At 43.7% G+C, this 21867-nt stretch overlaps 1 protein-coding gene across 1 annotated transcript in view; it reads right to left on the bottom strand.

Moving 5' to 3' along the window:
- The window catches only part of LY96 (lymphocyte antigen 96), a 34953-nt gene that overhangs the window by 4282 nt on the left and 8804 nt on the right, over nt 1–21867 (bottom strand). The window contains exon 3 of the mRNA XM_082259331.1: nt 11517–11645. Within this exon, the coding sequence (XP_082115457.1) occupies nt 11517–11645 (129 nt within the window). The remainder of the gene's footprint in view (nt 1–11516; nt 11646–21867) is intronic.

Genomic DNA, 21867 nt, shown 5'->3' with positions numbered 1-21867 from the left:
ATTGTATGTAAATAGCATAGTTACTCTGTTGTTGGTGTACGGTGAGCATTTTTACTCTGTGGATGGTGTAAAACAAGAATTGTTGCTCTGTGGATGGTGCATGAGTATTATTGCTCTGTTGATGGTGTATAATGAGCATTGGTGCTCTGTGGATGGTGTATTATGAGAATTGGTGCTCTGTGGATGTTGTATAATGAGAATTGTTGCTCTGTGGATGGTGTATAATGAGAATTGTTGCTCTGTGGATGGTGTATAATGAGAATTGTTGCTCTATGGATGGTGTATAATGAATATTGTAGCTTTGTGGATGGTATATAATGAAAATTGGTGCTCTGTGGATGGTGTATATTGAGAATTGGTGCTCTGTGGATGGTGTATAATGAGAATTGTTGCTCTGTGGATGGTGTATAATGAGTATTGTAGCTCTGCGGATGGTGTCTAATGAGTATTGTGGCTCTGTGGATGGTGCATATGGAATATTGTAGCTCGGTTGATGGTGTATAATGAGAATTGGTTCTCTGTGGATGGTGTATATTGAAAATTGTTGCTCTGTGGATGGTGTATAATAACAATTTTTGATCTGTGGATGGTGTATAATGAGAGTTGTTGCTCTTTGGATGGTGTATAATGATAATTGGTGCTCTGTGGATGGTGTAAAATAAGAATTGTTGTTCTGTAAAAATTGGATTTTTGACTTACCATAAAATCCATTTCTCTGATGTTCATTGACAGACACAGCTCATGATCTTCTTAACCATTGGGTTATACTTCCCCCTACAGGAGTAGGACACTAGGCAGAAAAAAAAAGTCTGGCTATGTCCATGGGCAGTCCCAGGGGATATACTCCCTCTCTCTGCTATAGGTACTCAGTTTTGTTACAAGCAGTGTCAGAAGAATTACAACTCCACAGAGGGGTGGGTGCTGTGTCCGTCAATGAACATCAGAGCAATGGATTTTACGGTAAGTCAAAAATCCCATTTTCTCTTTCGTTCACTGACGGACACAGCTCCTGATCTTTGGGACCACCATTGGGACTAACCATTGGGACCTCCCAAAGCAGTGTTAAACATGAGGGGTATGAACAGCGAAAAGAAACTCCCTAGGCTAACTACTGTATAGCCAACCAGGTAAACAGGTCAACCAAAACAACTGGAGCTCACCTGAAAAAAACAATACACCCTCAAAGGGGACCAGGTCCTCTAAACAGCAGCCTGTAAAACCTTTCGGCCAAAGGAAGCATTCGCAGATGCCAAAACATATATATTATATAACTTTGTGAAAGTATGCACAGACGACCTGGTGGCCACCTCACAAACCTGCGTCACTGACGCCTGATGACGGAAGGCTCAGGAGGCACTGAGCGCCCAAGTACAGCACGCCTTGACAGGGAAAGGAGGAACCTGACCCCTGATGGAATAGGCCTGAATCGTCGTCTGTCTTATCCATCTGGAAATGGTTGCAGAGGAAGCGGACAACCCTTTCCGAGGCCCATCAGTGAGCACAAATAGTGAGACTGATTTCCCAAAAGACTCCGTAGCTGCCAAGTACATCCTAATTGCACGGACCACATCAAAGACATTTCCTTCAGATGTTTTGGCCTGGGACACAGGGAAGGCAACACAATGTCTTCATTCAAATGAAAATCAGAGACAACCTGAGGAAGGAACGACGGACAGGGGTGAAGAACCACCTTATCACTGTGAACCACCAAGTAAGGTGAACGTTAGGATAACGCCGCCAATGTTTACACCCTGCGGGCAGAGGTGAATGCCACCAAAAAAAGGCCACCTTCTGGGACAGCGTAAGCAGGGAATCTCCTGAAGATTCTCAAAAGGAGGCTTATGGAGCAATGAGGTCCCAAGGTGGCAACAGAGACTGCACTGGAGGGGTCAAGTGACTAACTCCCTGAAAAAAAGTACGCCCCAAGGAGTATGTGGCCAAGGGCCATTAAAAGAAGACTGCTCAGGCACCTGACCCTTGATAGTACTCAAGGCCAGCTTCTGCTCAAACCCCCTGTTGAAGGAAGGTCAAGATCCTAGCCACCAAAAAATAGTGAGGATGAACCCCAAGAGACTCACACCACGCAATGTATATCTTCCACATACGATGGTAGATCTTCCTAGAAGTAGATTTCCTAGCTTTTAAAAGCATTGGAATTACTAACTCAGACAAACCTCTATCCATCAGCACCCGGCATTCAACAGCCAAGCCCTTAAAGCCAGCAACTGTAAAGCAAAATGAAAGATTGGTCCTTGAGGTAGCAGATCCTTCCTGAGAGGAAGCTTCCAAGGAACGTCGGCAACCAGCCGCACCGGATCGGTGTACCAAGCCCAGCGAGGCCAGTTTGGGGCTACTAAGATAACCGGAATCCCTTCTGCCTCAATCCTGCATAGAAGTCTTGACAGAAGCTTGAGAGGAAGGAAGGTGTAAATCAGACGATACTGACCCCACAGGGCCACCAGCGCATCTATGGTGTCTGCCAGAGGATCCTGTGACCCAGCCACATACCTTTGCACCTTTCTGATGAGCCAAGACACCAACAGATGCATCTCGGGGATGCCCCACCAGACACACAACTGATGAAACACCTCCGGATAAAGGGATCACTCCCCTTGGTCCAACGCCTGCCGACTGAGGTAATCCACCTGCCAGTTTTCCACCCTGGGAATGTGTACGGCAGAGAGGGCTGGAAGGAACCGTTCTGCCCACCTTAGAATGGTGGCTACCTCCAGAGCCGCCAGGACACTTCTTGTCCCCCCCCCCCCCTGGTGATTGACATAAGCCACGGCTCTGGCACTGTCCGATTGAATGCGCACGGGACATCCCTAAAGATGATCTGTCCAATGTTCCAGGTACAGTCTAATCGCTCGGAGTTCCAAGACATTGATCAATAATCTGGACTCTTCCAGTGTCCAAATCCCCTGAACCGAATTTTTGCAGAGGACGCCTCCCCAGCCAAACAGGCTGGAATCTGTGGTGACCACTGTCCAATACAAGGGGAGGAAGGATTTGCCAAGCCGAAGCGCCGAAGAACAAAGCCACAATATCAGGGACTCTTTCGTTCCCCGGCTCAGCCGGATCTGATTGTCCAGAGACTGCGGATTCTTGTCCCATTTGGCCAGAATCTCCCTTCCAGGGACCTCGTATGGAACTGTGCAAATGGAACTGCCTCGAAAGTAGACACCATCAGGGCCAGCACCCGCATGCAAGAGGGATGACCATCTGCTGGACAGCAGGAGATGAATTGCAGCCTACAGTTTCTGGAGTTGTCCAGAGGTGGGAGCACTCTGGCTAAGGCCGAGTCCAGAGTCAGACCAAGATTGTCCAGCTTTGTGGATGGAATCAGAGCAGACTTATGAAAATTCAGAATCCAGCCAAACTCCCTCAAGCTCGTATGGTGATTTCTAGGTTTTCCACCAGAGCAGGAGACACGGCTTGCAGAAGGTCGTCCAAGTAGCCCAGTACCGTGATCCCCCACTGGCGTAACAATTCTAGGACCAGGGCCAACACTTTTGTGATGAGGAGCAGAGGCGAGACCAAAGGGTAACACCACAACTGATAATTCTCCTCTCCCACGGCAAAGCGGAGGAAGTGCTGGAGACCGACACATATTGGAATGTGAAGGTAAGCGTCCTTGATGTCAATAGAGGCAAGAAAAAAAAACCTGATGCAGGGAAGCCACCACCATGCGAATGGACTCTATTTGGAACTTCTGCACCCGCACAAAGCAGTTCAGTGTCTTGAGGTCCAGAATTGGCGCACCTTGCCTTCCTTTCTGGGGACTGTAAACAGGTTTGAGTAAAACCCCTGAAAATGTTCTGAAGTCAGAACCAGGACCATCACCCTTTAAAGTAAAAGGTATTGCACCGCCGCAAAAAGAGCCTGTAAGGGGACAGTCCGATGTTGGAAGGAAGAACCTTACCAGAGGGTAAGAACGAAACTCGATCTTGTAGCCAGGCTGAATGACCTCTTGGACCTACTTGTTTTGTATCAGGGGAGTCCACAGTTCCGGTAACCAGCGAGGACGTCCCCCCACCCCAGATACGGGTGAAGGGGCCTTGTCTGCGGGTCTGGAGAAGTCCGCTCTTGAATTGCCAGACCAAGTTCACATGGATCCTCCAAAGGAGGCTCCGGAGGGCTCCGATCCCTTGTCAGTCAACCTTGAGGGATGAAAAACTTCTTATTAGACGAGAAGGAGGGCCCACGTCTACGACGAGGGTCCTTGCCCTTAGTAGCCTACGGAAGAAAGGTACTCTTCCCCCATGTGAGACCTTTAATGATGTCATCCAGGGTAGCACCAAACAGGCAATCTCTTTGAAAGGGAATATCAATCAAGGCCTTTTTAGAAGTCTGGTCCACAGACAAGCATTTGAGCCAAAAGAGACGCTGAAGGACCACTGCCGAAACAGAGAGCCAAGCCACTAGCGGAGCCGCATCCAAAGAGGCATCACAGATAAATTGCAGCCCCTGGACCAGCTGGTCCCCCAGCTCAGCAAAGGCAGAAGGAGCTACTCCCCCTCCAGGTCACGGAGCAAAAGCCTAGCCCATTCGGTCAGAGTCTGCAACACCAGGGCAATGTTGAATATTGGCCTCAGTGCTGAACCAGCCAGGGTGTACATATTGCCGGGCACAGCCTCCGCCTTCCTATGAGCCTGGTCCTTAAAGGGTGGGGACTCTTCAACCGGAATCATGGTTGCCTTGTTTAATATGGAAACCGGAGGGTCCACCATGGCTAAAACAGTCCACTTCTTAAAAAGGGACTCCTCATAGAGGTGTCACCTAGCAAATCGTTTAGGGACCCCAAGGGGACGCTTTGATAGTCCCCACTCTTTAGTGACAATTCTATTAAAATAGGAGGGGAAAGGGAACACCTTTTCCACTCTGGATGGCTTGTGAGTGCCAAAGGGAACCTGCGCCTCCGTCGCAGCTGCAGCTGCGTCCTCCATCTTTAAAGTCTCACGCACAGCTACAATCAATGCGTCCACCAGCACCTTTTCATACGTGGTTGCAGAAGTGGAGGAATCCTCCTCACTATCTGAGAATTCAGGGGGCGTGGTCACAGACCCAGCAGGGTGACCCACATCCCCGGTGGCCGAATCAGACTCAGAATCTGATGAGACAGATGAGGCAGCCCACCGGTTACCAGTCACAGAGCACCAATCAATCCTTACTAGAGAGGGAGAGGACCCCACCAGACTCACCACTACACATAAGCCAGGCACCGCAGCCACCATGAGAATCTGCACTGCACAAGCGACGATCAGGAAATAAAAGGATCCAGGAGTCTGTACCATGGGGATGAGGAGGGGCTCCCATCACCCAAAACGCTGCCCAGAAGGCTCCACAGATATGGCCGCCACTGTTTTCTATGGCAAGCCACTGCAAAATGGGTGCCAGGCTACACAAACATGGCTGCTGTGCATTGCAGCACAAGGCTACAACAAAATGGCGGCTCTGCGTGGCAGCATGAAGATCCCAGGGACCCAGGAGGAATCCCTAGGCCTCAAGTACAGGCCCAGGTAGGACGGGGGACCCTGACAAGAGCCCTCACCAGGTACAGCCCCGCACAGCCGATCGTCTGGTCACTGGCGGCACTGCCCCCGGCCCCATCGCCAGCATAGCGCCCTGTCCCCACCCCTGGAGGTGGACCAGACCACCCACACAGCCCCAGCATAAGTGGAGGGGGGGGTAGGATGGGGAACAGATGCGTGGGGTGCCTGATGGGAAGGAGGGGAACCTGGTGGTCCAACTATCCCATGGAAGAGCCCACGTCCACCCCAAAACCCTTTAGGGGGAGAGGGAGGACAGCTACTCACCATACCAGGAACCAGGTGGGCACCGCTCCAGACAGAACCCCTCGTCATCTAAACGGAGGGACTGTTGGCCGAGACCCGGTCGTATGCAACCTCGCGAGGCGTTTAACTAGCCCCCATCCGGTGGTGGTATGTCACGGCCGACCTAGCGTGGAGCTGAGGTCTGCGTGCGCTCGCTGGCCAGACTGGGCTGACCACTGGATCTAGATTATCCAGCCCGTCGCCCAGTCCATCAGTTGATTGTAGATCTCACAAAAAAAAAAACGGGAGAAAGATTTCTATTTAAAAAGAAAAAATTGCCAGGACAGGGGTCCCAGCAATGAACTAGGTCCTTACTCCTGACTAGACAAAAAAAAATATAGCAGAGAGAGGGAGTATATCCCCTGGGACTGCCCATAGGTGTAGCCAGACTTTTTTCCTGCCTAGTGTCTTACTCCTGTAGTAAAACCCAATGGTTAGGAAGATCAGGAGCTGTGTCCGTCAGTGAACGAAAGAGAATTTTGTACTATGATCATTATTGTTGGGTGAATAGTAAATAAATAGCACAGTTGCCTTATTACTCTGTGGATAGTGCACAATGAACATAAAGCAGATTATTTTTGAATGGTGTACAATGAGCATTGTTTCTGTATGAATGATGCACAGTGAGCCTTGTTCTGTGGATGGTACACAATCAGTCTTTTTGATTCCTTCCATGATGCATTGCTGAGTACCTAAGTGGCCAAGCCTGGGAAAAGCACAGGTTCAGTTGAAATGTATCTATCTGTATATATTTTTTTGTCGGCATATGACACTGTTTGTAATAAAAGTGTATGTAAAGACACTACAGACCCTACTAAGCCAGTTTTAACAGTCATAGTAATGTGTTTGTCATGCAGCAAACCTGTGGTCACTTTTAAACTGTCAGAATACATGGAAAGCAGGCATCTAGAGGTGAGTGGGTGTACTTTCAAACACTTTGCTAAGCATCCATGGAGCTCTGAAAACTGGGGTGCTCTGTTATGCAAATACTGGTTTTGGTCCCTAAAGTCAGGCTCTGACGCACTCCCTCCTATGTTTAGGCCTTGTTGTTGGCCTATCAGGGGAATGGGCATCCTCATTAACCAAAAGTAAGACAAAGGATACAGAAGGGAATGGGCCTCAGTTTAGCATTGGTATATGCATGACAGAGTTTTTTAGGGCTTCCTGGTCTCATAGTAAAAGAATAAATGCTATGACAATATGTGAGCTCAAAGCCACAATACCTTAAGATATGGCACTGTAGAAAGGGTTCTTATTTTGTTCCCTGTGATCGTCTCTGTGGAAACACATACATATTCCATCATTAGTGAACATGAGCAACATTCCAAAGAGCTAAATTCAGAGAACCAAACATGTAATTGAAGAGGTAGGTCATGTCAGATTACTATTAAAAAGATTTTATATAAACAACACAATCACATTGAAGCAGATTTTCGAAAAGAAATACACAAACATGCAAAAATTAACTGACTGGTTGGTCTATGTCACCGCGTTCCATATTCATTAGTACTGATAGCGTACAGTGTCTTGAAAAGTTTTCATACCCCTTGAAATTTTTCACATTTTGTCATGTTACAACCAAAAACATAAATGTATTTTATTGGGAGTTTATGTGATAGACCAAAACAAAGTGGTACATAATTGTGAAGAGGGCTTCAAAATGGTTTATAAATAAATATGTGAAAAGTGTGGCGTGCATTTGTATTCAGCCCCCCTAAATCAATACTTTGTAGAGCCCCCTTTCTCTGCAATTATAGCTGCAAGTCTTTTTTTTTTGGGATGTCTCTACCAGTTTTGCACATCTAAAGAGTGACATTTTTGCCCATTCTTCTTTGCAAAATAGCTCAAGCTGTCAAATTGCAAAAAAAGCATCTATGAACAGCAATTTTCAAGTCTTGCCAAAGATTCTCGATTGGATTTAGGTCTGGACTTTGACTGGGCCATTCTAAGTCATAAATATACCTTGATCTAAACCATTCCATTGTAGCTCTGGCTGTATGTTTAGGGCCTTTGTCCTGCTGGAAGGTGAACCTCTGCCCCAGTCTCAAGTCCTTTGTAGACTCCAACAGGTTTTCTGCCAAGATTGCCCTGTATTTGGCTCCATCCATCTTCCCATCAACTCTGACCAGCTTCCCTGTTCCTGCTGAAGAAAAGCATCCCCAGAACATGATGCTGCCACCACCATGTTTCGTGGTGGGGATGGTGTGTTCAGGATGATGTGTGAGTTTTCCACCGCACATAGTGTTTTGCTTTTAGACCAAAAAGTTACATTTTGGTCTCATCTGACCAGAGCACCTTCTTCCACATGTTTGCTGTGTCCCCCACATGGCTTCTCACAAACTGCAAACAGGAATTCTTATGGTTTTCTTTCAACAATGGCTTTCTTCTTGGCACTCTTCCATAAAGACCAGATTTGTGGAGTGCACGACTAATAGTTTTCTTGTTGACAGATTCTCCCACCTGAGATGTGGATCTCTGCAGCTCCTCAAGAGTTACCATGGGTCTCTCGGCTGCTTCTCTGATTAATGCTCTCCTTGCCCGGCCTGTCAGTTTAGTTGGACGGCCATGTCTTGGTAGGTTTGCAGTTGTGCAATACTCTTTCCATTTTTGGATGATGGACTGAACAGTGCTCTGTGAGATGTTCAAAGCTTGGGATATTTTTTTTATAACCTAACCCTGCTTTAAATATCTCCACAAAGAATTCCCTGACCTGTGTGGTGTTTTGCTTGGCCTTCATGATGCTGTTTGTTCAGTAAGGTTCTCTAACAAACCTCTGAGGGTTTTACAGAACAGCTGTATTTATACTGAGATTAAATTACACACAGGTGGACTCTTTTTACTAATTTGGTGACTTCTGAAGGCAATTGGTTCCACTAGATTTTAATTAGGGGTATCGGAGTAAAGGGGACTGAATACAAATGCATGCCACTTTTTTCACATATTTATTTGTGAAAATTTTTGAAAACCATTTATCATTTTCCTTCTACTTCACAATTATGTGCCACTTTGTGTTGGTCTCATAAAATCCCAATAAAATATATTTACGTTTTTGGTTGTAAAATGACTAAATGTGAAAAATTTCAGTGGGGTATGACTACTTTTATAAGGCGCTGTATGTAAACATACACTATTGGTACTTTTAGTTTTCTAAAAATCAAAAATTGTGTGAACTTTTACTTACATTATACAGTCATGTGAAAAGTAAACTCCTGTTCTAAATTTTCAATTTCCTGAATTTTCTAACTATTCTCGTCTCTATCCAAAACAAAAACAAAAAAAAACCCTTGACGTAATTGACTTACATTTCCATCAGCAAGTTTTCATATTTAAAGGATAAGTTCACCTTTAGAACATGTTACATGTTACAGCTGTATTTAGGGTGTAACATGTTCCAATACTTGCAGTGCTCACCCCCTGATTACCCTGCACCCCCCTTGACAGTGGGCATGGGAGCTCCCCCCCAGCTGCTGTCACATTCAAAATCAGCACGGCTGTGTTGGGCTCCATCCACACAGTCCCATCTTTCATTTATAGGAAACTGTGTATGGGTGAAGCCGGGACCGGACTACCATGTTTGAGTATACAGACTTATCTTTCATTTGTGGGAACGTCATCTTGCAGAGACTGGAAGAGTGGCATTGTGGCAACTGTAGTCTTTCGCAGGATGATGATCATGTGCCTGGATTATCTAAGAAAATACCTTCCCAGAAAACAAAGGAGGCGTGAAGAATCTTGGGAGGAGTTATAAATCTATCTGCTTAACAGACTTGAACTCTCTTGCTCCTGGGACTGGTCGTGTGTACATCGGTCTGCTGTGTAGTGAGTGAGATAGCAGATTGCTGCCTACTGCACGTTGCCTGACCCGATCGCAGACTCAGCCTCAGCAGAACGGATGTCCATCACTGCAAGGTGGATATCCTAGCAGTGTCACTGATAGAGTGGAGACCAGCTGAATATCCTGAAGCAGCAGAGCGCAGCTATATCCAGACCACAGTGCGTGGAAGGCTGCATCGCCTGTTCCCCAGGGCCCTCCTGGAGGGATATCAAGATTTGGCAAGAGGGTGCCTGCTCTAAGTCCAGACTGAAATTATTACACTCTATCGTTACACTGAACATAGACAATGAAGCAGATATCAGATCCCTTAGGATTACAATCTATCATATTGACTCCTTTGTTATTCAAGCCACATTGGAACTTGCTTTACATGAGCTCCAACTGCCTGTGAAGAATACAGAAAGGCCTTGCAAGGGGAGGCAACATCATTGTACAGTTACTCTTAAAGGGGGCACGTTCCGGTATTCTGACTACCATATCTCTCATTAGGATACACCTGGTATAGGTCAGCTTAGAGTCCCCCTTTGATTTGAGTGCTGACTGATAATATAAGAGAGAAGATTTATCTTCACATTATAGAAGATTGTGTCTAGTGCTGTTATTTGATGTTATACCATTCTGTGTCTTCGTTGTCTTTTGATGTCAGCCTTGCTGAACTCCGATAGTTTATTCAGGGTCTAGCTGATTGACATAATTTTGCACGTCTATTCTTTGAGTAAAAGTTAAAACTCATTCATACTGTGTCAGTGCATCACTAAAAGATGTATACATTATGTCTGAACCTAGAGTGTCAGGAGGGCTGGACGGTTCACAGGGTCAAAGCAGTGCAGAAGAACATACATTAAACATCAACCCTCAAGGGGGTAGTGCTACATGGGTAAACTACAAGTCCCATCTTCCACTGTGGCAGACATTTTGTAGTTTCCAATGGACTGTGAGGGAGCAGATAAGTGCCCTCGTAGTCTATTCACCCACAATGCACTAATCACAGGTGCAATGCTCTGAAGGCTTGTGTAAAAAAAAAAAAAAATAATAATAAATGCATGTTTTCTTTCCCTGCAATAATATGTATAGAACCCACTAAATGCTCTATTTCTTCTCCATTCTGTCAAAAAACATATTTAGGCTGGAGTGTTTTTTTTTAAATTATTTTAACAAGTGAATATGTTCAGCTTAAACAATATTATATATATTATACTGTATACCAGTGTGAGAAGGACCCTCAGCTAGGGGTCAGTGGGAGAAGGGCTCCCTTGCACTTGTGAGCAGTGTAATGTCCTTTTAATTTTGATGGTCAGACAGAAAATCAATCAGCCAATACTCCCAATTGCAAACTCTAGAGCAGTAGTCCTCAACTCCGCTCCTCAGGGCCCACTAACAGGCCAGATTTTAGGTATTACCTTGGGGAGATGCAGACTAGAGTACTGCAATCCCTGAGCAGCAAATTATATCACCTAAGATGTATTTCAGTTATCTTGCAAACCTCGCCTGTTAGTGGACCCTGAGGACCAGGGTTGAGGACCACTGCTCTAGAGGAACCCTGGTCGACAAACCTGTCCTATAGGTTGAGTCCACCCAAAACTAATATTTACGTTAAACCTCCTGCACCTTTAACCTGCTTATTTGGGATTTGTAACCAGTTTACTAAGTGATTTATTCCTCCAAATACCACAATGCAGCTATCCTTTGTTGCCAAACAGCCTTAAATTGCACTCTAGATGGAAACACAATCCCACACAGAGTCATCTGCAGTTAATACCGTCCAGCTTTTTTTTTTTTTTTTTTTTATAACCAATATAGCAAACAATAGTGACTTACTGTTCATATAACTTATTTATATGACTTACCTCCTTTTAAGGCACCACAAAAATGAAATTCATCATCTGTTCCCGAACACAAATCCATTTTTGTATCTGAGACTTTTAAAGCATTCTGCCAGATTTCAACAGTAGCATATGCATAGTCCAAATTCATTCCTGCAACAAGAGACACATTGTTAATATGTTGCACAAAGTGAAAAACTACAGGACGTGCGATCAAGCAATCTGCAATCAAGAAGTCATATTTCCTACACAAACATACATGTAAACTGGAAAAGTGTATATTTAAAGTGCGCTATCCTAAAGGTGCATATATATCATTAAATAAAATGTGATATATAACAAACCATCAGAATATAAAAATATTGTTCCAATGAAAAGAAAAAAACTTCAACCTGTGCCAAAAAAAAAGAGTATAGCGATTCAGTATCAGTAAATAATTATAAATAATTATAACCGTATTCACAACATACCATCAGAGTGTAAAAATATTGTTCCAATAAAAATAAATTAACTTCAACCTGTGCCAAAAGCAGTGTAGTGAATCATTAAATAATTGTACAAGTGTTTGTAAAAACCAATGATGAGTTCATAAGACGGGTTCACAAGAGCAGTCCCATATGAAATCAACTCAGTGATGCGTTGTGAAAATAAACTGATAAGTAATCCAAGTGCTCAGAATGTGAATTAAGGCAGTGGCCGCTTACCAGCAGACTGCGAGTAAGCAGCTTTGAATTGCCCGACTATCCAATGCAGGAACTCTCAAGCTGATATCATCTACACAGGAACAGCTGATTTAGAGATGAACGATCCATCTATTCAGAAAACAGTCTCAGTCCTCTTCCACTCTTGGTTCAGACCTCAACACAGCAGCTGACAAGCTCCATATGCGAACAGTGTGTATAAAGAGAAAAGGACTCGTAGTGCATTATCTCCTAAATATCATTTATTGAAATAAAAGGGGCACTTATATCAGATCTCTGGAAAACGAGCAGATAATATAAATGAATAGACATGGCCGCCTGCAGTGCGGACCATGCAAAGTGACAGGCGCTGGCTACTCCATCCGATGCGTTTCCCCCCCCCCTCTGGCAGGCGTCAACTGGGAATGGAGTGTTAATCCAGATCGCTCATCTCTAAATCAGCTGTTCCTGTGTAGATGATATCGGCTTGAGAGTCTAGGTGTACGGGTATCATGTTCCTGCATTGTATAGTCTGGCAATTCAAAGCTGCTTACTCGCAGCCTGCTGGTAAGCGGCCACTGCCTTAATTCACATTCTGAGCACTTGGATTACTTATCAGTTTATATTCACAACGCATCACTGAGTTGATTTCATATGGGACTGCTTTTGTGAACCCGTCTTATGAACTCATTATTGGTTTTTAGATACACTTGTACAATTATTTATTGAATCACTACACTGCTTTTGGCACAGGTTGAAGTTAATTTATTTTTATTGGAACAATATATTTACACTCTAATGGTATGTTGTGAATACGGTTATAATTATTTATAATTATTTACTGAATCACTATACTGTTTTTTGAGATAGGTTGAAGTTTTTTTCTTTTCATTGAACAATATTTTTATATTCTGTTGGTTTGTTATATATCAAGTTTTATTCGATGATATATATGCACCTTTAGGATAGCGCACTTTAAATATACACTTTTCCATTATTCATTTCCATTATTCAGGAACTTTAAGTGCAGCAATCCCCATTTGTAATCAGTGCATCTTTACCAATTTTTCCACAAATACATGTAAACTGAGCATCGCGTGAACTAGCAGTATTTGTGATCTCTATTAAACATTCAACTTTATTGTTGTGCTACCCTGCTTGTTTCATATGATTATGTCCAAAAAATAATTTTCTAGAATTACAGGACACAGGATCTTAATTTTAGATAATGGAGTTATGCAGCTACGTTCAGGCGATTAGACACTGGGAAAAAACATAGCTGTAAGGACAGCCCCAGCATAGCCTCTTCCACTGCCAGCAAGCCTCAGTTTTTTGCTAGTGTCCTATGGACATTTTCTCTCTCCGTTCTGACAGAAGCAAACTTTCCATTTTACTTTTTCTTTGTTAACATTTCATACAATGATTCTTTAGCCAAGTATGCAGCTACTCATAGGCACTGCAGCTTCCATTTAGCAGCTTTCCAGGTTGGTTGACGCCTTAGCTGCACCTTTGGTTTGATCATACCTTGGCCCAGCTAAGAAGAAGGTGCAGGGAGAACCTACAACATTGCTTCAGGCACTGGATCCTGCGTGGGACTCACCTAGTCATGTAATGCAACGTAATGAGTTAGCTGCAGGGTGCTTTACTGGTGTGACCTTGTCCCTGAAGATTTCCTTGTGAGGCAAGTCCACTGGCAGGGCAAATTGCTGAAGGTGCTTTATCCCTATCTCCTTTTGTCTTCTGGACCACAAGACTCTGCGGTAAGTTGGGGCTATGCCCCTTCCCCAAGGTGCAGCATCCCCAGTCCCTTAGGGGTAATTTAGGGCACCCAGGCTGCACCTACCTTTAGTGGCAGCCGGAAGTGGGATTCTCAGCTGCTGCTTTGTTTTGAATTATGAGCTATTCCTCTGTCTCTAATACTCCTGTGCAGGTCAGGTTGTGCCTGTGTGCCTGTCCAGCCTTGATCCAACCAGGGCTTACTGCACAGGAATGTGCCACTTTGGTCTTTTGGGTGCACAGTCAGCTGGCATATCCACTACCTGCCTCTTCCTGGCCACATGGCACTGTGATTCTTGGATGTTTTGGGCTCCCTATGCCTACAGTGACAGTGTTCACAGAAGGCATGGCAGCTTCTTTTTCTACAGGTCTTGGCTACCCCTGTGGGTTTTTCTCCCCTCACTGCAATGGGGGATCATAAAGATGTGAAGGCCGCTTAAGCAACAAATTGGGGGCATCTCCATATTATTGCCTTTGGTTTTGGAATGGGACGTTCAACAACATCATATAGGTGTGATGGCCAGGTGTCTACAAGCGTTTGGTCATACAGTGCATATAATTTCAAATAGTAGTAGTAATAGTAAATTTTATCGTTCCACTGCTTTACATCAAAATTTTACTTTACACTGTTTAGCTTTCCATTCAGTAGCAATACTTATTAAAGTAAAATTAAAGTTCCTCTGAAAAAAACTGTCAGCAGTTCAAGTTCTTTAGCAGAAGAGACTTGCCAAAAAAGTCACATACCACCATGCTAATAGCATTTTTTTTTTAATGTATGCATGCAGTGTATATCCCAGGTCATTCTTACATGTCAAAGCTCTTGGAAGTGCCCAGGATGGATGAAGAAACTCTTGTACATATGTGTAGCAGTTACTTCTTCAGTGTTTATCCATTGGCTAAAGTAGAGCACTTTGTGACCCACAAAAAGCATCGATAGAGAAATGGCGTCATTAAATGGAGCAGAAACTGTGGCCTAGATTTAACACTGCTGACAGAGGGCGTTATGAGAGGTATGTGTGCCACAATGTTTAAATAGGATGTACCTACTTATACAATATGGTGGCAGCTCACCCCCACAAAGTGGAATTTCTCTCTGCAGAGCAATGAATTTACAGATAATGAGGGCTGATAATTCTAAAGTGTTTATGCTGTGACCCTACTAATGATAAAAGTGTGTATCTTTAACCATCATGTATACACTTTGGCATCTAGAAATTCTGTCAACAGCTGCAAGTCACCCAATAACCTGCTTGTCACTTTCCATGAAGGAGCCAGTGCTGGCCTTCCCTGACCACGTGGCAGCATCAGAAAGGCACCGGGCTGAGTCAATGCAATTTCATATTTGTGTGCATGTTCACATCTTGGTACATTGAGCCATTGATGCTCCCTGATGGTCTTGTCTGCAAAGCAGCAAATGATACAGGACTTACTCCCACCACAAATGTCAATTCCTATCAATATACATGTACATAAAGGACAATTGAAATCAGTAAGTCTTTATCAAACAACAGTTAAGGTAATAATATTAACAACATAATATTGCAGAATACTTCACATAGAAAAAATGTGATTTTCATAGATGGCTCCCCTTACAAGATAAACTTGCACCCAAGGTTACAATCCACAAGAATGACAACATGTGCAATAATTTAGCGGCCTTTAAAAGCCATTTGAGAAATGCTTTAGATGCATTGTGGAAGTCCCCTTCAATTGACTTCAGTGAGAAAGTGCAAACCAATGGAACAAAACTTTACAATGCATTGACTTTTCTATGTGCATCAGCACAACATGTCTGGTGTGACTGTAGTCCTTTAATTTATATTGATTGATTTTTTGGAGGAATTGCATTTTACTGTAATTAAAAAAGTGAGAGAATGCACTCTGGTTGACAAGTAATCACTATAGCTGAACTACATGCACGGGTATTCATTAATAAAACATTACTTTTCTTTTTAATAAACTACTGCAGGTACCTGGATTTGACTTGCTATCGGCCTCTTGCAATTTCTTGCACAGCAGTTCTTAAAGAATAAATCCAGGCCAAAACCTAACTAACGCTAAACCTGCTCTGTGTCACATTCTAACCCTAATCTATCTAACCCTGTAAAGCAAAAATAACTGTACTTACCTATTCTGCAGCCGATCTGATCCAGTCCCATGCTTACCTGTCAGTGGTGGCTTCAGTTTGGAGACGGGTGCAGGAGAGGCACTCGACAATGGAAGCCCCATAGTAAGTCTATGGGTGACGTCACTTCCCATTCATTTCACAGCCGTTGTCAGTCCTCTCCTGCACAAAGCTTCCGCTGCTGGAGACCGGATCGGCTCCAGAATAGTTAAGTACAGTGATTTTTGCTTTACAGGGTTAGATGGATTAGGTTTAGAATGTGGCACATAGCAGGTTTAGCATTAGTTAGGTTTTGCCTGGACTGCTACTTTAAGCCGGGTATACATGGACCGAAATTAATTTGCTCCCAATTTCAGTCTGTATGTACTGCTCTTCGTTCAACAGAAGACAGATATTAGATCGGCACCTGTCAAACTCATGCAGGAAAACCAGCATTCAATCAGTCACTTCAGCCACCAATGTTTTCTGATGGTGGGGTCTCTGCTGTCAGAATACAATAGCACAACAGAGGAGGTCCCTGCATCTACATCGCTTGTGTGGATGCAGGAGCCTGAGTTTTATTTCTAGTTGCGGTGGGGCCTAACAATTGGAGCGGTGTAAAGAGGGTATGGGTAAATAAAATCTGACCCTAACTACTGGATACAAACACACATACCACAGTCTTTCAGTATCCACATAAATGCTTTATTTACTGCGCCACAAGCTAGAGTCTCACAAACATAACCCCAACCTAGCAAAGTGCGCTGCAGTGAGGAGTGGGTGTGGGCAAATTGCAATTGATTATGGGTGTGGCCTAAAGGAACATGGTTACATATAGTCTAAGCCTGCTGTCTTACCTACTAAACATTTAACACAGTTGCAGTCCTTGAACCCACAAAATACTCCAACTACTGTGACACAAGCAAGAATTTCACAGACACGCATAAACCAAAGGATCACCTTAGAAAAAAAAAAAATAAAACAAAAAATAGACAGTGAGCTAACACCTTTTCTCAGCCTACCTTAAAGTAGACCTTGGTGGTCAGCGTCTGTGCCCCCCTTACTTTGATGGTCAGTGTCTGTGCCCCCCTTACATTGGTGGTCAGTGTCTGTGCCCCACCTACTTTGGTGGTCAGTGTCTGTGCCCCACCTACTTTGGTGGTCAGTGTCTGTGCCCCCCTTACAATGGTGGTAAGTGTCTGTGCACCCCTTACATTGGTGGTCAGTGTCTGTGCCCCTCTTACATTGTTGTTCAGTGTCTGTGCCCCCTTACATTGGTGGTCAGTGTCTGTGCCCCCCTTACATTGGTGGTCAATGTCTGTGCCCCCCTTACTTTGGTGGTAAGTATCTGTGCACCCCTTACATTGGTGGTCAGTGTCTGTGCCCCTCTTACATTGGTGGTCAGTGTCTGTGCCCCTCTTACATTGGTGGTCAGTGTCTGTGCCCCCCTTACATTGGTGGTCAGTGTCTGTGCCCACTTACTTTGGTGGTTAGTGTCTGTGCCCCCCTTACATTGGTGGTCAGTGTCTGTGCCCCCCTTACAATGGTGGTAAGTGTCTGTGCACCCCTTACATTGGTGGTCAGTGTCTGTGCCCCTCTTACATTGTTGTTCAGTGTCTTTGCCCCCCTTACATTGGTGGTCAGTGTCTGTGCCCCCCTTACATTGGTGGTCAGTGTCTGTGCACCTCTTACATTGGTGGTCAGTGTCTGTGCACCTCTTACATTGGTGGTCAGTGTCTTTGCCCCCCTTACATTGGTGGTCAGTGTCTGTGCACCTCTTACATTGGCGGTCAGTGTCTTTGCCCCTCTTACATTGGTGGTCAGTGTCTGTGCCCCCATTACATTGGTGGTCAGTGTCTGTGCCCCCCTTACTTTGATGGTCAGTGTGTCCCCAGTACATTGGTGATCAGTGTGCTCCCTCACATTGATCAGTGTATGTCTCTTTTGTTTGTGATCACTGGGAGCAGTGTTACAATTTCATGATCAGCAGAGAAGCGTGGGCACTGGACACAGAGAGCAAGGGGAGCAGGAAGAGGATCAGCATCAGTGAAGAAAGGGGCAGACTCATATGTAAATACAAGCTGGCCATAGTCTGAATGGCTCAGTGTCTTTGCTCATCATAATCTTTGTGTGGGAGGTTGGGACACCCAGGGCACCCTGCAGGAGATGTGTGGTATGTTCCTAGTGTGCTCAATACTGGTTACACCCCTGTAATAGGAGAAGAGAGCAAAGTGACTGAGAGATGATCTCATCGGAATGCTGCTGCTCTTTTAATGTCCAGTCAGTGCATCTGTTCTACAGTCTATAACTGTAACAAAAAATGTGTTGTCCTCCTGGCTATGCTGTGTGGCAGGGCTGTACAAATATTAGGACTTGATGGACTACAAATACATCGGCAGGTAAATCAGCTTCCTTGTATACACTACAATGCAAACGTTTTAGGCAGGTGTGAAAAATTGCTGTAAATTAGTATTGTTTTTTAGAAATACAAGTATTAAAAGTTCATTTTTATCAATTAACAAAATGGAAAGTAAATGAACAAAAGGGAAATCCAAATCAAATCAATATTTGGTGACTACCCTTTGCCTTCCAAACAGCATTAATTCTTCTCTTTACACCTGCACACAGTTTGTGAAGGAGCTCAGGAAGTAGGCTGTTCCAAACATCTTGGAGAACTAACTACAGATCTTTTGTGGATGTAGGCTGCCTCAAATCTTTTGGCCTCTTCATGTAATCCCAGAAAGACTCAATGATGTTGAGATCAGGGCTCTGTGGGGGCCATGCCATCACTTCCAGAGCTCCTTCTTCTTTACACTGAAGATAGTTCTTAATGTCATTGGCGGTAGGTTTGGGGTCGTTACCCTGCTGCAGAATAAATTAGGGGCCAATCACACGCCTCCCTGATGGTATGGCATGATGGATAAGTACAGTAAAACCTTGGATTGCAAATAACTTGGTCTGTGAGTGTTTTACAAGATGAGCAAATTTTTAAAATAAATTTGAACTTGATAATTGAGCGAGGTCTCGAAATACGAGTAGCACCACGTCACTACTGAGTATAAGGCTCGGTTCACACTGATGCGACTTGGATGTGGGTTTCCCCACATCCAATTCATATGACAGGAGACTGTGACCAGTTCTCAATGGAGCCGGTTCACACATCTCCGAGGCGACCACAGAGCACATTGCACAAGGGTCCTGGCTCCGTTTCAGGTCCAAATTCAGACATAAATTCGGGCCTGACTCATCCCTGAAACAGAGAACAGGAAAAAACCGAACCCCCGATGTAGGAGTACAAATAGGCAAATATGCATTAGTGAATTCAAAATCGGCATAGTCACGGTTCCATAACTGGCAATTGCCAACGAGTTTCCTATATATAACTGCACTATTTAGCTATGATTATGTGTGTACATGTATGTCAATATAATGGGGTGTGCTCTACCTCGTGTGTGGCTATTTATTTATGTTACAATTATTGTGCATATTTTGTTTCCTTCTTTTGCTAAGGAATGCTGTTCGGAAGGATTATTAAAGAGTAATGTTACATGTATTTGTCATTTAAAGTTACATAGCTGTTATTTTTTTTTTTCATGTTACATTTATTTTTTAGGAGACAATAGAGTTCTAATTATCTATGTTCATTCTTTAATCATACTAAACTATTATGCAAGTCTAATTGTACTTGGCACATTGGTTTAGTGGTCTGCGCTCATGAGCAAAAAGCTATTAGGTCATGAGTTCATATCCCAACAATGCTAACACCCTGTGTGTTTTCTAGTGTTTGATTTTTTTTGATTTCCACACAATAATATTTTTGCTAAATAACATACCATTGACTTTGTGCAAGTGTACAAACTGTGCAAGTGTAAGAATTGATGCTGGTTTAAAGCCAAAGGGTAGTCACACCAAACATTGATTTGATTTAGATTTTTCTTTTGTATGCTAACTTTGCATATTGGGGATTGAATAAAATAAAAAATTAAAATACATAGTTTTGCCAACGACAAGAGCCACTGACCTGTTATTTTTGTTGTTTGCCATATTCCTGCTGTCCTCTATTGACCTTGTTAAATATTGCTAAATGTATGCTACTTCCCATGGTGGTTATTGCCTGTTTACACCATGAGTGTTCTTTTTTAATAAAATCAATAAAAATATTGAAATCTAAGATATATAGTTTTGAAAGCCTTCTTACACTACATAATTTCTTTATACCTATCTAAAACATTTGCACAGTACTATATATAAAGAAGCTGGTTTATCTGCCAATGTATTTGTAGTAAATCTATTCCTAATATTTGTACAGCCCTGCCACACAGCATAGCCAGGAGGATAACACTATTTAATCTGTGTTCGCCTGGGGTTCAGCTTTAAATAATATACCTAAAAAAAGTAAAAGCTTCATCTCTGGAATAACCAAGTACAGTGTATGAGTTACATAAACTCTTCTTTTAGAATAAACCGTATTGAACAAGCCAGTATAAAATACAATGACCACATAGCAATCTGTTTGAAATCTTTAAGGCTAACCTGGTTTGTATAAACTAAGTGTTGACAGGCTGCCATAGGCTACTGTACTTTGCATAAAGACACCGCTTTTTGCACTGCCTTATTGAATAAGGTAAGTGATATATGGTCTGTACCCAAATTGATGACCTAATGTGATACTCAAGAATACAGGTGAAAGGGGTCATAGAAGACCTCTTAGAACGGCTGCAAAAAAGGGATGCTCAAACCAACTCAGTGAAATTAATAGAAAAAGCTTTATTATGGATCAGGATTGACACATGGTTATAAAATTACCCCGGCTAGGGGACACATTGCAAAAATTCAACAGGTATGTCAAGAAAAATAATTACAGAAAACATACATAACATAAAAACAATAACACACTCACAAGGCCGGCCTCACACACACTCCAGAAAATCAAGCCAGTGGGAACCTTGGCTAACCGCATACATTCCAATCGGAATTTGTGAACGCGGTGAGCTCAGGGATCCACTGGTTGGCATGCCACAGTGTAAAAGTCAAAAAATGTAATGATGGACCGATGTGGTAACATCAAATAGCAAGGGAACATGACCATCTAATATGTTACCGTTAGTACAGCTTGATGCTACACGGCTGATATACTAATATCAAGGGAGTGTCAGCCTGTGGGGGCCCACTGGATAGGATTGGCAAATACTTGGACTCATTGATCAAGGATCTTGTCCTCGACCTTCCCTCGTATGTGAGAGATACGGGGGACGTCCTGAACAATATCCAAGATCTTGAGTTTGCTACCGCAGTTCTGCTTGTCGGTATAGATGTGGAGTCTCTCTATACCTCTATTCCCCATCCCTGGGGCTTATTGTCAGTATACCATTTCTTGGAACAGAAATTTCCGTTACTAGGCCCACAGAACGAATTCCTTTTGGAACTACTTGAATTTTCCCTGCTAAATAATGTTTTCCAATTTTCCAATAACTTCTTCCAGCAAATCAGAGTAACGGCTATGGGGGCCCCTTGGGCACCGTCGTATGCCTGCCTGCATCTTGACATGTCGGAGGAGGAAGTGGTGTACACCTCGTCTATGTACCTCAGCCATGCCTTGACCTGGCTGAGGTATATAGACGATGTGCTCATGGTCTGGGCAGGTACACCACTTGAGCTGGAGCACTTTGTGTCGGAACTTAATGCTAATCAGCGAAACATCCGGCTAACCTATACAGTTGACAGGAAAGTGCTCCCCTTTTTGGACTTAAACATCGAGCTTAAAGACGGGAGACTAACCACTACTACCTTTCGCAAACCAACAGCCGCCAATACA

The sequence above is a fragment of the Pelophylax lessonae genome (assembly GCF_965119305.1).
Source record: "Pelophylax lessonae genome assembly, chromosome: 5".
Taxonomy (NCBI): Eukaryota; Metazoa; Chordata; class Amphibia; order Anura; family Ranidae; genus Pelophylax; species Pelophylax lessonae.
Note: the sequence above shows the minus strand (reverse complement) of the source record. Positions and strands in the feature narration are given on the sequence as shown.